The sequence below is a fragment of the Scophthalmus maximus genome, chromosome 11 (genome assembly GCF_022379125.1).
Source record: "Scophthalmus maximus strain ysfricsl-2021 chromosome 11, ASM2237912v1, whole genome shotgun sequence".
Classification (NCBI taxonomy): domain Eukaryota; kingdom Metazoa; phylum Chordata; class Actinopteri; order Pleuronectiformes; family Scophthalmidae; genus Scophthalmus; species Scophthalmus maximus.
In genome coordinates, this window is record NC_061525.1 from 18,812,544 (window position 1) to 18,829,897 (window position 17,354).

General features: G+C 45.4%; 1 protein-coding gene across 3 annotated transcripts in view; it reads right to left on the minus strand.

The window, feature by feature from the left end:
- Positions 1-1,117: 1,117 nt before the first annotated feature.
- The window catches only part of LOC118299042 (TCDD-inducible poly(ADP-ribose) polymerase), a 32,503-nt gene continuing 16,266 nt past the window's right edge, over positions 1,118-17,354 (minus strand). For all 3 annotated transcript variants that reach the window (XM_047335557.1, XM_035622419.2, XM_047335556.1), the window contains exons 3-7: positions 12,942-13,131; positions 12,360-12,547; positions 5,922-6,230; positions 4,266-4,523; positions 1,118-2,590 (exon numbers count right to left, since the gene is read on the minus strand). In XM_047335557.1, coding sequence (XP_047191513.1) covers positions 2,401-2,590; positions 4,266-4,523; positions 5,922-6,230; positions 12,360-12,547; positions 12,942-13,131 — 1,135 coding nt within the window. In that variant the 3' untranslated portion in view covers positions 1,118-2,400. The remainder of the gene's footprint in view (positions 2,591-4,265; positions 4,524-5,921; positions 6,231-12,359; positions 12,548-12,941; positions 13,132-17,354) is intronic.

Sequence of the window (17,354 nt, forward strand, 5' to 3'; positions counted from 1 at the left end):
TGAAACCTGCAAATGAAAACAAGCCGGGGAGAGAGAGAGAGAAAGGAAAGCTAGATAAAAGGATTGGGCACAGACAGACAACAGATGAGGTGAAAGATACGAACGGGGGGGAAGAATGAGAAGTGAATGAGCAGCAGAGGAGGAGGAGGAGGAGGAGGAGGAGGAAGAGGGTGTTGAGGTCTGCTGTTTGCCCCATGTGAGCTGTCTCTGGGCCGGGACAGACGGTTACCTCTGCCCGGCCTCCCTCTGGACCGCATTAGACATGGCGCTCAGATAATACACTGGCGGGGGTTGGTGGGCACGTGGGTGTGGGGTGGCAGACGGAGGGAGGGAGGGAGGGAGGGCTGAACATGAGATTTTAATACCACCTGACCAAGACAGGAACAAAACAATCAAATGATCCCAACGTACTTATCACGTAGAAGCGACAGCACGCGGCCCACAGTTATAATAACAGTGCTCACGTTTTTCACTGTTAAGTTTTAAAGGCCGCGAGTTGTGTAAGGGAACACTTTGATTATTACATGAACTCATATTCACCAGTGTGCCGTTATTTTTGCACGTTCCCAATGCAGTAATCTGCCAACTGAAAATAGTTAAGCAAACATGTACGGTATATAAACATCTGAAAAACACTGTTATTTTAACTCAACTTATATATATATATATATATATATATATATATATATATATATATATATATATATATATATATATGTGTGTATTTGGATATGATAAGCTAAGCTAAGCTAAGTTAAGCCATCTCCTGCCAATAGCCTCATGTTTACCGTACATATGCGAGTTTGGTATGGATTTTCTCTTCTTGGCAAGAGGGCGTATAAGCATATTTCCCGCAAAATGTAAAAACTAAAAAAATGTTTTTTGTGTTTAGACGGGATCATGGAGTTGATTTTATGCACTTTCCTAAATTAGAGTCTAATGAATGAAGTCTATATTTTGCTTATTTTGCAGTGACCAAATTAAATCCTCCTCCATAGAAGTCCTGTAAGAGCCATTTTGGATTTGCCTATTGATTACAGGGAAAGAAAAAATAATACTTTGACTAATGAATCTGAATTTACAAAGATTTAAATGCAACACCACATTCACCAGTTGGTCGTTTTTCTCTTTTAGTTTCTTTTATTTAATCAATGTTACATTAAACTAACATAAATAAACATTTTTATGAACAAAAGGCACACAGTTCAAATATAAACAGAGAACGTCTGTACAGTTTGTCTGCCGCCTCTGAGTCAGAGAGCAGTCCGAGAGAGGGAGAGATGAGTTTCAGGGGGTTCGCTGACAAAACGCTAAAGTGCTGCCGCAGCTGCGGCATCATCGTCAAGTCTCAGGAGGGAAACTATACACTCTTCAGTCCCCTGCCGAGGAATCCAACAACAACAACAAAAAAAAATGTTGAGGACAAAAAAAATAAAAAATTGCCAACTGCGAACAGCACTTGCTTGTTGTGAAACCTCTTCCTGGAGGTTTCTGGTTTTTGCGGATGTCCATTTGGAAAAGTCCCACTGAAACTCACGTCCATAGTCCACATGGTTGAAGAGGCCACAAGATTCATGTCCACTAAATTAAAATGATTCACACACGCAGCACATAGACTTGAATAAAAAAACAAACATATGGGCCGGAGGCTGGGTAAACACTCACTATGATTATTTTTTTTGATTTTTTTTTGTTGCAAGAGAATGATGGGGGGGGTCCGTGACTCCTCGGTTTCTCTTTGGAAGCCTCTGACTGGTTGGTTTCTGCTTCCTCGGGAAAAATAAAAACGTCCAGTTGGTCATTCACAGTACTGGCACGATGCTAACTGTCCTGATGTGGATCTGAGTTCATATACAGCCATACGACTAGGTCAAAATGATAAGGGGACTAGGTTTGTTTTTCTTTCTCCTCCAGAATATTAAGGTAGCTTAGATCCTCCTGTGTCCGATGATCATCACAAGGCTCCTTTTTAAAACTAGATGAACAAACTGTGTTATTTGAGTCCAGTGCGCTGCAGCTGTTGCCAGCTGTCATCCACTTTCTGCACACCGGATGAAAACAGGCGCCATCCTTTGCTAGTCCTGTTTGTGTCTGGTTGTTCCTAACTGCGGTCTAGTCTGGTTGGATCCAGTTTGACTATTGGACCAGGAACCATTTTTAGCATTTGCAAATAATTTCATAGGTTTTGTTTTGATCTGCAGCAGATGCGAGACGATTAGTCTAACAAGGTGATTTAAATAGACATGGAAATACACCAAATTTCAGCTTTTGATTGCGTCTAAATTTGTTCCTTTTCGTCGGAGGCGGCAAACTCCACCGATCTGACGCCTCAACAGACCGAAGCAAAACTATGAATGAGTATTTGCAAATTACAGGCGGCTCCAGTCTGATCCACGGGGGCTAGACGGCCACAGTGCTGGGTACCTCCTCGTAGTGGATGATAAAGTACGGGTAGCTCTGGTCGTCGTTGAAGATGACATAGATCTGGGGGTCCACCCAGTTGTCCACACAGGAGTCGTAGAGGTCACTGGAGGGGTCGCGGGGGTTGATGGGTGGAGGCCGTCGCATGGAGGGATTTCCTACAGTAAACCTGCGCAGACACAACAGGGAGGATGGAGAGACGAGGTTAGGTTTGTGGCTCCGACTTTGTATGGTCAGACTTTGCATTTCCTCATTTTCATGAGCAAAAGAAATATGCTGCGAACAGATTTAAATTCCATGTCTGCGAGTCTGGATCAACAAAGGAAAAATTTACCATCTGAAAGAAAACTTAAAAAATGTATGATTACAAGACCGCTGTTCCTTCGGTTTCAGGGCACCCTCTAAGTGCATGAAATGAATGTACAATAAGTGTATGGAATAAGCCAGCCCATTTGAACCTGTTTGTTTTTTCCTCTCTTAAATATTCATGTGGAGCCCTAAAGACCCATAATCCACCAGTCTGTGTAACCGCTTCCTCTGAGGGTCGTAAATAAAACATATACACGAAATAAGAAATAAGAACATTTTAAGCTACAGACAAAGACAGAGTAGGTATGACCGTCAGGAGTCTGTGCGCCAGACACAGTTTCACAAAGGAAAGTTAATCACATTGCACAGATAACTGCTTTACAGAACCGGGTCTGGAAGCAATGTCTCTGCCGGTGCCGTGGGGCAGATTGATCCCAGGTCCGGAGCAGAGGGGGCTTGTGCGTGGGGTTGTGTGCGCACACCACAGACGGTCTGCTGCAGCATAACAAAGCTAATGATGGATGACGGGTTCGGCCCAATCAGCTGTTTCGCATGTGTGGCCTCAGATTTGACGAGATTGGTCCAGCTTCGTGCACGGCACGGCTTTCATTGATCCAAATGAATTGCCATGATGTGTTTTTGGGTGTATTTAATGTGAAATAACTCACAGTGAGTGGGATCAGTTAAAAACTTGAAGAAGAGGTGGTGCCAGAGGGAAGGTACTTGTCAAACACACATTTAGAAAACATTAAACTCTCATAAAGAGCTGGACACACGAGGCCTTGATTTAGCATTAACCAAACTATGTTCCATCCAGCCAACACCTCAAACCAGAGCAATGTGTCACTGGTATGAAGAAATAAACTAATCCGACTGTGCTAATCCGATAGCTCAGCATCACATTAAATGCATTGAGAGACATAAGAAATACTACACCAGAAACTCTGAATGATCATTTATACTGAGTAAAGCCGCAACAGTTAATCGATTAATCGATTAGTAATCGACTACTAAATTAATCGCCAACTATTTTGAAATCGATTCAAGTCAAAATTCTTTGATTTCAGCTTCTTAAATGTGAATATTGTCTGGTTTCTTTGCTCCTCTGTGACAGTAAACTAAATATCTTTGGTTTGTGGACAAAACAAAACAAAACATCATCTTGGGGTTTTGGGAAACACGATCGACATTATTATGGACCAAACAACTAATTGATTAATCGAGAAACTAATCAACAGATTAATCACTTATGAAAATAATCGTTGGTTGCAGCCCTAATAATAAGGTAAATATCCAAATATCCCTTTAATAGCTCCGGCTGTATTTGATTGATGTTAGAATATCTAATAAAACTGAGTCCGACCGATATATGGAATCATTGAGAGACAAAAAAATAAAAATGGGAATCTTTAAGTCTGTTATATCAATATCGGTCCCCAAAAATCCATATCGGTCGGGCTCTAATACACACACAAATGATTCTGACAGTCATATTGTTAATGACAACACCCACACGCACACACACACAAACACACCTGCCAGTGAGGACTTTGGCCAGGAACATGCAGTGGACTCCTTTGGGCGAGCGCTTGGAGAAGTTGTGGGAGTAGACGGCCTTGCGGGCGAAGTAGGAGCCCTGGCCGAACATAGTGGCGTGCTTGCCGCAGACGCGGGGGTCGAAGTTGTGCTTGCAGATGCCCTCCACCACGTCGGCCGAGGTGCCGTGGAAGAGGTGGCGCTCGCTCAGCAGCCGGTCCATCTCCGACAAGCGCCGCGACATGTACTCCTTCTTCCTGTTGGAGCAGAGAGAGAGAGAAGGAGGGTGAGGTGGGTTTGTTATTGAAATTAACACGTTTCCAGTGTCAGATGTTATTGTGATTTATTTATTTATTTTTAGTGAATTGCACACAAAAAATCCTAAACAGAAAAAAATCTGTGCTGTGGCACAAAGATAGATCATCTCTCAGGTGATGAATTAGTTGAGAGCAGTTCTGCTTTCTACTCAAAAGGTATCATCAAAACAGATAGACAACATTGAGCCTAATCCATCGCATGATGAGCAACACACACGCACACATGCATTCACACACGCACGCACGCAGGCAGACACACGCACACGCACACACACACACACACACACACACACACACACACACACACACACACACACACACACACACACACACACACACACACACACACACACACACACACACACACACACACACACACACACACACACAGCTTGTTTGATGTGAGCGGATCAATCAGGCATGCAGAGGTGAAAGCGTTTTCGAGCCAGACGGACTGTGACCCGAGCATGACCTCCTGTGACCCCTGCAGCTCGTGACCTGACACAGACTGACACTGCATGCATCCAAGCATGCGCGCGCACTCACACACGCGCAGTCAGTCATTGTGAAACCTTGCCGAACCAGTCAGTGTGGGAGAGTTTAAATGTCACAGCTGACAGGACGTGCCCTGCTCAACCGCAGTGGTTAGCCCACTTGCTCACAACAGGAACATCCTCATCACCAAACATCTCTCCATCCGCCTTGTTCACACACCAGTGCGGCCCCATTCTCACGGGGCGCCACACAGCTGGTGCTACTCGCCATAGTTTCTCTTTTTTTTCTTCCTCCTCTCACAGTGTCTTAACACCCTGTGCTTTTTATTCTTGTTTCTGTCTTGCAAGAACACATGCATCTGAAATATATCATGCATGTTCCACAACAAATCTGGATGGAAATGTTAACCGTACATTGCGGCCACAACAGGACAGAGCAGGAAGCAAATAATGAAACACAAGAGAGATTCATAACCAAAATACAATCTTGCTTCTCCAAGTGAGGTCTTGACTGGTAAAAACAAAACGACAAAAAATCCTCAACTTCAAATCAAACCAGTGTCATGACGTAGAAGCTGCTGACCATTTCAGCAAATCCGCAGAGTAACGTTCAATGCAACAACCACAGATGCGTCACACACTGATGCCACAGCTGCTCCAGACAACTTTAACAGTATAAAAAATACATGCAAGAGAAAGAAAGAGGCTCAAACCTGATGTTTGTGTTCGATGGGGGATACGGATGACGATTATTGGATTGGTTCATGATTTGACATTTTGACAAACAGCAACGAGGAAGTGCTTTAAAAAAAAGAAAAGAAGTAAAAATGCATCTGCTCCTCACCTCTTATACTTCTCCCAGAGGAAGGGGTTCTGCACACGCTGGATCTTGATGATCCTGAACTTGGTCTCCGACACGGTCTTGTGGAAAAGGCTGTACACGGTGCGGTAGCTGCGGTCTTCCCGCGAGACCGGCACCTGCAGGAAGTCCTGGTTCATCATCATGGGCAGCCACGTTTCCGGGAAAAGTCTCGGCGGGTTGGCGGTGGTTGGCGAGAGGGGGTGAGACGCGGAGATCTCCATGGACGAGGAGGGCGAAGACGAGGAGGAGGAGGAACAGGGGAGGGGAGATGAAGAGAGACCACCCAGAGTCCTGGAAAGGAAAGAAGGCCAAAGGGTTATTATTTCTTATTATTGTTTTTTTTATAATAATTTTTTAAGCCATTTATCAAGAGAAAAATAAATACAGTATATTGCTGGTTCCAGTAAGTCAAATGCAAGGAGTGAGGGCTTTTCAACATCAAAATCTGTGTAAACAGTTGAAGATGCAAGTTTGGACTCTGCAAAGTCAGCAATTAATCAAAAAAAACAATCAAAAGATTAATAAATAATTATTTCACTGCAGCCATTGCTACATCAAAATGCAACCTCCTGTGTCTGTATCTGAGGAGAAAGGAAAAACTAACATAGTCCGCCAGTGTCTCAAGATTTTAACTGCCACATCCCTTATTACCTGGCAGGGAAACACAACAACCATCAGATAATAAATGCTGAATAATCACATTGACTTTCAGACTCTCACACATCAGGGCGACACCCTGGTTGTGATGCCATCCGAGCTAGGGAAACAACGGAGGCAGCCAAAGCAGACAGTTTTTTTTACTTTTACACTGGCAATAATTACACGTCCGACTGGAATGATGTTTTCTTCCCAGGACTACGCTCAGGCCTAGAAGAACCTAGACTCCCCTGTGCAACACAAAAGGTTTATCAGTGTGCACTATAATACCCTGCAACCCATTTCCAGTACCTTTGACAAAAGTACTTTTATGCGTCAGAATGCTCTCATCAGCCAAAACTGCTGCTGCTTGGGGTGTTTCAACTTTTAGCACTAATTTCTGGAACACAGTTTTTAAATTGTTCTAGTGCTGCTAAATCACCCGGCTCCTGAAAAGTTCAGTAACTTCAGATGCAGAACACCACGTTTAAATTGCACCACCAAATCCCTCACAAATACAACGTGTGTCTGGTGTTCCATTTTCTTGGAATTCCTGAACCGTTGTCTGTAGGCCTCAGGGACGAGTTCATACGCCCACGCCACTGCAGTTTTCACGTAATAACATGTTTTAACTCTCTGCCACAGGCCATGAAGCATAAGCCTCCAATGCTTTACTTGAGTAGGGTGCGCTCCTCTTCAGACCCACCAGAACGGCAAAAACTCCAAGAGTCCAATCCCCCGGCCTACCTCACCAAACACTATCTGACTCAGCCCCAGTCTTCGGGTTTTTACTTGCGAGGGGTTCTTCATATACACCGTAAAACAGCGGGACAGAGAGGCAACTGTTACACAGCGGCGACCCCCCAGTTTCCCCCCGAGGTTTTCCCGAGCAGCGCGCCAGCAGCCCACTAAAATTGGATTCTCTAAGCAGAAACCGCTGTCTTAAACCTAGCAGGGGAAAAGAGCTCTAAGAAAACAAAAGCCACTAAGGAAGAGCAGGCACTGCAACAAAAGGAAAAACTCAGAACAAACCAAACTCTCTCCAGTGTCCAATCCACACCAAGAAATCTGTGTGTATCTCCCAGAGCAATTGACACCAGTGAAACAATTTCACAATCCAGTTTGGCACAGGAAAAAAAAAAACTTTCCTGTGCAACTCTCAGGAAAGTCCAACAAAAAATAATTGGCACCACTGCAAACTAGGCCAAAAGCCTCTCTCCACGTCTGTCAACTCAGAGCTCAAACTGGGGCCACAACAGACAACACAACTCACACACCTCGTCACCATTAATCTCCCCTCAGACGAGAACAGAGAACGACTTAAATGGCTGAAAAAAACAAGCATGTCAGGCCAATAGGATGCGATAAAGCCTACATTGATATGTTAAATACCAGAGAAGAAAAATTCTGAGCCTGTGTGCTGATGATTGTAATCTCTTTTGGAGGGAGTAACTTCATTTGGCATGCGTTTGGTCACCTTCATTTATTCAACACCAGGAATATTGGACGAAGCAGACGCATTTGAATGCCGGTATTATGTCGCAGTAATGCTAAATTTAGACCTAGCAGTGCGAACTACACGTAGACAAACCAGTATACAGCCGCCATTGTTGTTGTTGTTGTTGTCATTTCATGCCCATTGCACAAAACGACCATGGGCATTTTGGGAAGTACGCTGTGACGTATAACACTCTGTACTTCATGTACACACGGATACGTAGAACTTAGAGGGTTTTTTCTAAATCTTCACTTAAATCCTCACTTTTTAAAGGGCATTTAAAAAAATGTTACTTAAAATGCCCTGCGTGTGTGTATGAGAGGCCGGAACGTTGAGGAAAATGGGTTTTTTTGCAAAATATCCTCATTTGTGTCGACTGGGTGTCTGGAGAGATGAGATCTGGAGCATGTGGTTAATGTGGTTATTTTTCACAGGTGCAGCAACTAACATTTTCGACATATGGGCCATCTTCATCAGAGTAAAAGATCTGAACACAGAGTGAAAAGAGTTCACTCTGCTTGATGTTGAAGTTTTGTATCAAAAGGCTGTTTCAGATCTCGTCCTTCCAGATGGCGCTTCTTTCATTTGCCAGTGCACATCCCTGCTGAGGGTCAGTGAAAGCACCATCCCAGGCTTTTTCATTCGTGGCAGTGAAAGCATCAACAACACGCTGTACATCACAGCGTGCACCACCCCGTCTCCCTGCCTTCATCCCCCACGTGTTTCCATTCAAGGCTGCATCCTGACGTAAAACAAACCCGATGTCTGCCACTATGAAGTCTGGACTTTCCAAACCGTATCCCACCAACTGTCGACAACGACACGACTGCGCTGCCGAGCACAGCAGAGCACCTCCTCCGCGACAGCCAGCAGCCGTCACCAACCAATAAAAATAAAAAATAAAAACAGCAGGGCAGAGTGAAAATGAAAGCAGACTCCAAACAGGACGAGCGTGAGGGAGAGACAGGAATGAGAATAAGACAGTGGGGGGAGAATGAAATGCCAAGTGTGGAGCTGTCATGGAAGCGACAAAAAAATACTATTGTGTCTGGCATTTGAGTCAATAACAGCAGTTTGTCTGTCAAGTTATCACTCTCCAAGTGTGAATGCTGTTCGCCCTATCAGCCACGAGAGAGTGTGCATGTGTGTGTGTCTGGGATCAGCGTGTGACTCAGTCAGCGTGACAGTTTCTCCTAATCTCTTTTTTCTCTCTCTCTCTCTCTTTCGTCTTGTCCGTCCGGTCTCGATTCCCCGCTCCCCCCAATCGATGTCTCCATTCCCCCCATGAGCTTTGAAAAGATCGCAGACAGCCCAACGCAGGAGTGTGAAATGAAAAGGGGACGGATAACGAGCAACTGATGGAGCTGGGTGGAGAGAGAACGAGTGAAAAGGTGAAAGATTAGAACAGATAATAAGGGAGGGAGGCGGAATGGGGGAGATGGCTGAAAATAACATCATCAGGGGAGAGAGAGAGAGAGAGTTGACGGAAGGAGAAGGAGAGGGAGAGAGAGAGAGAGAGAGAGAGAGAGAGTTGACGGAAGGAGAGGGAGAGAGAGAGAGAGAGAGAGTTGACGGAAGGAGAGGGAGCAAGAGAGAGAGAGAGTTGATGGAAGGAGAGGGAGCAAGAGAGAGAGAGAGTTGACGGAAGGAGAGGGAGCGAGAGAGAGAGTTGACGGAAGGAGAGGGAGAGAGAGAGAGAGTTGACGGAAGGAGAGGGAGCAAGAGAGAGAGAGAGTTGATGGAAGGAGAGGGAGAGAGAGAGAGAGAGAGAGAGTTGACGGAAGGAGAGGGAGAGAGAGAGAGAGAGAGAGTTGACGGAAGGAGAGGGAGCAAGAGAGAGAGAGAGTTGATGGAAGGAGAGGGAGCGAGAGAGAGAGAGAGTTGACGGAAGGAGAGGGAGAGAGAGAGAGAGAGAGTTGACGGAAGGAGAGGGAGAGAGAGAGAGAGAGTTGACGGAAGGAGAGGGAGCGAGAGAGAGAGAGTTGATGGAAGGAGAGGGAGCGAGAGAGAGAGAGAGTTGACGGAAGGAGAGGGAGAGAGAGAGAGAGAGAGAGAGAGTTGACGGAAGGAGAGGGAGAGAGAGAGTTGACGGAAGGAGAGGGAGCGAGAGAGAGGTCATCAGCCAATCAGGCTGATGACCTCAACCTCTAAGCCTAGCACAGATTGTTCCTGGCACACGCGCGCACACACACACACACACACACACACACACACACACACACACACACACACACACACACACACACACACACACACACACACACACACACACACACACACACACACACACACACACACACACACACACACACACACACACACACACACACACACACACACACACACACTAATGGGGGAAAAAAACCTAAATTGAATTCAAGCAAGAAACAAGCGCCAACACTAGGATCTGAAAGGTTTGCTTTGTTGGGGTTGTGACTCAGCGATCACATTTCTGTCCCCACTGAGTGATTATCTGAGGCAAACAAACACAACAAACACTTTTCATCTTTTAATTTTTTTTAGAGGGCCCTGCATCAAATCCCTTTGATCTAAATTCCAGCTTCCCCACATTCGCTTTTCACACTCCTTCGCTCACCAGCTCAAATCATCGCAATGCACCCAGTCTGGAAAACATTTAGACCTCTCTCACTTCCTGTCTCTGTGCACTCCCTATATCTCGCTCTCGAACTCGCCGTCTCTTTTCTCCCCAGTTCTGCTTCTTCCAACTAATTTTCCTTTTTCTATTCTAGTCTCCTCTTGACAGCCGGGGCCCTGCAGGAACAGCTCGTACTAGCGTTCGCTCGCCGTGGGACGCTGGAAGGACGAAGCCGAGGCGGCCTGCTCTGCGAGGGAAGTGGGGGGGGGTCTGCAAATGGGACGAGATGACTCAACTTGCTTCCGATCTGGTTTCTACTCATTTCAGGAATATGAATGAGGCGAGTGCAACACGGCAGGTCGCTTCTTTACTGTGAAGGAAATGGCAGCTGAGAATTTCTAAAAATCATCTCAGATTACATAAAAAGATCTCACGTATTTTACAGATTTTGTTTTACTCGCCATTTTGAGAAATATGAGAATTTAGACTGGTTTGAATGACTGATCTATAATTATTCTTGAATTTGTCTCATCTGTTCCTCTCTGCTTCATTATCTCGTCTGTCCATCTGTCTGGTTCAGGCTTGCTTCGTTCCTCCCGTGTGCCGGTGACATGACTTGCCAAAATCCAAAGCTGTTAACGCAGGTTTCGAGTTCGGCTCAGACTGCCTGTGCTGTGCGCCACAGTCTCCAAATGGATTAAAGGTGAGTGTGGTGAGTCTTGAATCTTTTGGGTATTCAGCCCTGACTACTACATTAGCATTGTGTACCGACCTCCGTGTGCCTGCCTGTCTCCAAACAGGAACTCAGGACACTCACGGAACACAGAGAGCCACGGGGGTGAGCCAAAAGTGTGTGTGTGTGTGTGTGTGTGTGTGTGTGTGTGTGTGTGTGTGTGTGTGTGTGTGTGTGTGTGTGAGAGAGATGCAAGACACTTGGAGACCTTGTTTAAATAGGCAAGGCCAGTTCATATGCAAAAAACTCAAAGTTCTCCAACAAGGGGGTAAATGAACAGCATGAAAAGACCATTCCTGCTACTTTGCCCGACTATTAACTAGCAACATTTCCAAACCCCGCAGCTCATCAGAGTGCTTGATTTTTACTTCATAGAAGTTTACAGACCGCTTGGAAATGGTGGGCTACTCTCTAGTATCTTCCATGTCAACCTCAAACACTGGACCAGTAACATCCAACCTAGGTCTCTAGGGGCTACATCTATACATACTGCTAAGATTACGCCTGCTGTCCACACTAACCCCGGAGTTTTTGCGGACACATAAAATGGAGATGTTCCGATTGGAAAACTCTGGGGACGCGCTGTAGTATAGACGGGCAAAATCTGAGATGTTTGGAAACTGTGACGCATTTACTTCCTGATTCTTATCTGGTTCTTATCAGTCACGACTCGACCACCAGAAGCGAATGAAAAGCTTTGCTAACACTCGCTTGACAGTAACAGTTCCTCCTCGTCCATACTCCAAGAAAAGAAACCCAATCGTTATTTGACCATTGTTGTTTCTCTCTGTAGTATTTTCTGTAACTAAGCAACCAACTGCAGAGTGGACAATCTGCTTCCTGTTTACACCAGCACGCACATGCCCGGTGTACATGAACGGTCACGTGATATGCTGTTTTTTTTTCAGGTGGGTGATTTTGGATGGGAAAGGTTATGTGTTAAATGTCTCCACTTACTGTAGATGGGGTGTGAGAATAACAGAGGACATGAACATTGGCCGCTTCTTTATCTGGCGTCTGAACCCGAAGATGGCGTTCTGCTGGAAGCCCTCCCTGATGTTGAGGATATACTGGTTCTGGAGCGTAATGAATCGCACCTCCTTAAGACCCCTCGAACTCGCCTCCTCTATGAGTTTCACCACGGGCTGTTGAGGAGGAAAAAAAAAAGGAAAGAAGAAGAGCGGGAAGAAGAAGAAGAAGAGGGGGAGGACAAAGAGAGGACAAATTTAGACTGATGGCTGTTCTGCATTTTTATTTAAAAAAAGGAAGGGAGAGTCTGGGGAGGGGAATGTCAGCGAACTGTGGCGTAATTCACAGATAAGAAAATGCAATGATGATGATAAGCTTCATGATGAGACAATCTGAAACACACACACACACAGAGAGAAAGGGGGTATTCAGGAGTGTGTGTTTGTGTCTAAATTGATCCCATGACAGCAGCTAGACAAGTGCATGGTGAGGGGAGAGTTAATGCGTCTGGTCTGATGTTCATTGAGCGCACACACACACACACACACACACACACACTGAGTGGCTCACCTCGGAGTATTCCCTCCATCCAAAGTTGTCTCTGCAGTAGTACTTCCACACTGTGTGACAGCTGGGAGTGGGATTTGGGTTCGTTGTGGGCGTGGGCAAAGGACTGGGGGGAGAGGTCAGTCGTCTGACCCGGTCAAACTCCAGATCACACACTCGCATCGCCCCGAAGTCGAGAGAGAACACTCTACCCCTGAAAGGCAAAAGTCAAAGTTAAAAAAAAGTATTAATATTTTTGTGTTTTTAAGTGAAAGGGAACAGTAAACATTCACGCAGTCAGCTGACATGTGGCCGTGGCACCGTGACCTTGTCGTTAAATGGTTACAGTTTATGTTTCCAACCGCGGCCATGCATGTCCGGTCATGCAGCTGCTGACGAGACCTTAATTTAACCCGAGTGCCCCGGAGCAAGAAGAACCTCTAATTGCTTGCTCAGGATGAGTCACGCATGGTGACAACGTCGGCTACATGGACTTACATGGCACACTTAAACATGCACGGACTTAAAAACAAAATGCGACCAAACACGATACAAACACATCACATACACATGACCACGCGAATGTCATCATAAAGATTTACATCATAATTTTCTAAATCTCTTGAACTCAAAAGTGAGGTTCAGTCCAGATTTGCCTGCCCTGAAGAGGTCAGAGGTCAGGTATAGCTGACAGGCTATGCGTCTTGCTCAAGGACACGTCAACACGACGACTGGTAACACGGTTGAACCTTCAGTATTTACACTGAACACACACAGAAAATGGTATCATACTAGCATCTGCTAAATAGTACAAACGGATATCATCATGTGATGTGCATACATTCAACCTCCCTTAACCCCTGTTTGTCTCGACAAGAGTGGGTCAAAACCCCAGTGTGCGTGTGTGTTTGTGCACACGTGCATCAGTCTCTCTACATCACAGTCCTCCATAGGGCCTCTGGCAAAGCCTTTCTGGGTCAGACAAACCACTCGCATGAATGTGGACATCATACGCTGGCACGCTAATCTGCGGACGGCAGACAGACAGAGGGGCAGAAAAAAACTGCGGCACGCAAACTTTTGAAAGACGCTCATACTGGTCTCACACACACACACACACACACACACACACACACACACACACACACACACACACACACACACACACACACACACACACACACACACACACACACACACACACACACACACACACACACACACACACACACACACACACACACACACACACACACACACACACACACACAAAACAGTGTTAATGGGCTCATTGATCTTCCTTTTTTTTTTTTTTGCTGGGAAACTAATTGGATGTCATGTCAAAGGTCAGACATCGGTGAGAGTGCATCCGGAAATGTGCGTGTGTGTGTGAATAAAGAGTTGTGTTCTGGTAATGTGTCTCAGGTTTGTGCTTAATAAAACAGTGAAGTGTGTTTGCAAGTTTGCCACCTATAAGGAAGAGACGGTGAGAGATGGAGAGAGTGAACCCGGTGACTTATTAGTTCAGTAGTTGCAGTAAGTGAAACCACATATTATAATGGGCGCACAGAGTACATGTATTACGTTCAATCTACTGTAAGTGCAATTACTGGTCTCTGAAGTCACGCACGCACGCACGCACGCACACAGTTTTCAGTCAGTACAGTGATAATGAGGAGGTGCTGAGTCATTTTCCCCCAAAGAACATCCATGCACTCTGATACAAACGCTAATTACATACACTATATTTACAGTTTGTGCTGCTGCTAAGTCATGGTGTGACTGCATCTCTGTGAGGGGAAGTGACATTGGAGTTAATTCTCTGAGCACGTACAGAGACAAAACAGAAACGGAGGAGCGAGAAGTCAACTTGTCGACCGGAACCCAGAATTTTTACGAGAAAGACGGAGCTCTATCACACAGATGTCCGAGAACAGAAAGCAAAAAATTCATGTTTTTCTGAACTGTTCTAATGTATTCAAGTGACTAAAAAGGGGTTTTGGTTTTGTGCGGGAGTGAACAGAGGATTTCAATATAAGAAGGTAGAGACAGTTCGGGGAGAGACAGACACAGACAAATTAACTCTGAGAACAGAACATCTTTTTAGTTCACATCTGGACTGGCTGCTCTCTTCTGCACAGTTCGCCATCTTGATTTCTGTCTCACTTTGTTCCGTCACCTCTGTGCTCTGTTCCCGGTTTCACTGCTTCTTTCTGGCTATCCGCACATCTTTGTTCTGTTTTTTTTTTCTCTGTCTGAACAAGAAAGTGCAGTAGATGCACCTGCATGGCCCTCCCTCCCTCCCTCCCTCACTCTTTCCCTCCCCCCCTCCCTCCCTCTCAGTACAGAACAGTTTCTGCCTGCGTTGGTACGTTACGTTCACAAAAGCAGCTGTGGGTGTGAATTCAAGGGTGGCCCACGATGTACACACAATACATATTTAGACTTTATTATAAGGAATTTAAGTGAAACATGTCACATTTACAGGCAACCTCGCTCATTAACAGTATATCTCTGCCTCTCTCACACACTCAGATGACAACAGGTCACCAATGGGGTCAGTCATTCATTTTTTTTCCCAAAGCATTTCGCAGAATCCTTTTCTCTCCCTCTCTCCCCATGCCTTGTTTGTGCCGTTCTAAAAATAAAAATCCGCCAGTTAAATTAAGTGCACTGAGATTCGGTGCCTTCGACCAGGAGGCCAATCAAAAGTTGGAAAGAGACGCAAGGCCCGCCCACTCTGGCAAGGTCCACACTTTGAAGCCCCACGCTTAAAATGTCGGGCTGTTTGTGCAAAGGCACGCACACACACACACACACACACACACACACACCGAAGTCAACTGAAAACCTTAATTTAAATTCAAAGATTTTGGCGAAGGTGTATTTGAATCTAACATTTGAATGGAAAAGGCCAACTGCTGACTTGGCAGGGGTGTTAGCATGCTGAGGGTGAAAGAAAAAAGCCCTTTAGCAAAGCACGTGGCGCTGAAAATGCACCAAACTTGTTCTAGTGTCGGGTGGCTCCCAGGTGTGAATGTGTGGATCAGGGCGGAATGTGAGAGCAGGGTGTTGCTAGAAGAAGAAAAAAAAAGACGTTCAGCAAAATCTTTCCCCTGAATAAATAGGGGTTAAAAAAAAATCTCACTGCTCTGTTAAAATGGTTGATAATCACTCACACTGTCTTCAACACACACACACAAACGCACACCTACGAACTTTCTCACGGCTGCACACACAAGAACCCGCATACCAGCATCAGTCATGCTATTGTGAACGTCACAGACTAGAGAGAGAGAGAGAGAAAAAAACACAAGTACACACACGCAAACCTCGTCCAGTCACGCCTAGATAAGTCAGTCAGACAACCGAATGTGCTGATGGAGGCTCGCACGCACGCACGCACGCACGCACACACACACACACCTGGATGTCATGGGTTTGTTTTATTTCTTTGTGTTACAAATAATAAATCTACAGCTAGGTTTTTTAAATTTGCTAAATTTTGTTTTGTTTTTCAGCTTTGAATGATGTCAACCACACACACACACACACACACACACACACACACACACACACACACACACACACACACACACACACACACACACACACACACACACACACACACACACACACACACACACACACACACACACACACACACACACACACACACGGATGTCATGGGTTTGTTTTATTTCTTTGTGTTACAAATAATAAATCTACAGCTAGGTTTTTTAAATTTGCTAAATTTTGTTTTGTTTTTCAGCTTTGAATGATGTCAACCACACACACACACACACACACACACACACACACACACACACACACACACACACACACACACACACACACACACACACACACACACACACACACACACACACACACACACACACACACACACACACACACACACACACACACACACACACACACACACACACAGAGAGAGAGAACATTGAAAAAATGTCCCGTTGTCTCCTGCATGTCCTGGATCGTTTTTGAAAGAGTGTATCTCTCTGTCCTCCTCTGCGCCGCAACATGAGTTCAGGGTGTCCTCTCCCCCAGTCATGTAACTCTCTCGCTGAGAATGTAAAAGCTCCCTGGTGTACCAAACGTGAGAGAAGAGGAGCGGGGAAGATGGAAAGATAGCATTTGACATTAAAAGTAACACTTAGTGACACTTGAAAAAGACAAGATCTGACGGAGGAAACCGGAGAAAAAACGCAGAAAGGGTGAAAATTGATCGCGGTGCAGAGGCATCGCTCGCACACGTTTCCACTTCTCTTAGACCTCGTTGGGCCCTCGGGGGACAAAAGAGGGATGAAATAATGATACAAAGATGGAGAGAAGGGGAGTGAAAGAGAGAGAGGCGAGGCAAGGGGAAACGTAGCGGACGAAAGATCCACTGAAGATAAGAGAAAAATGAGG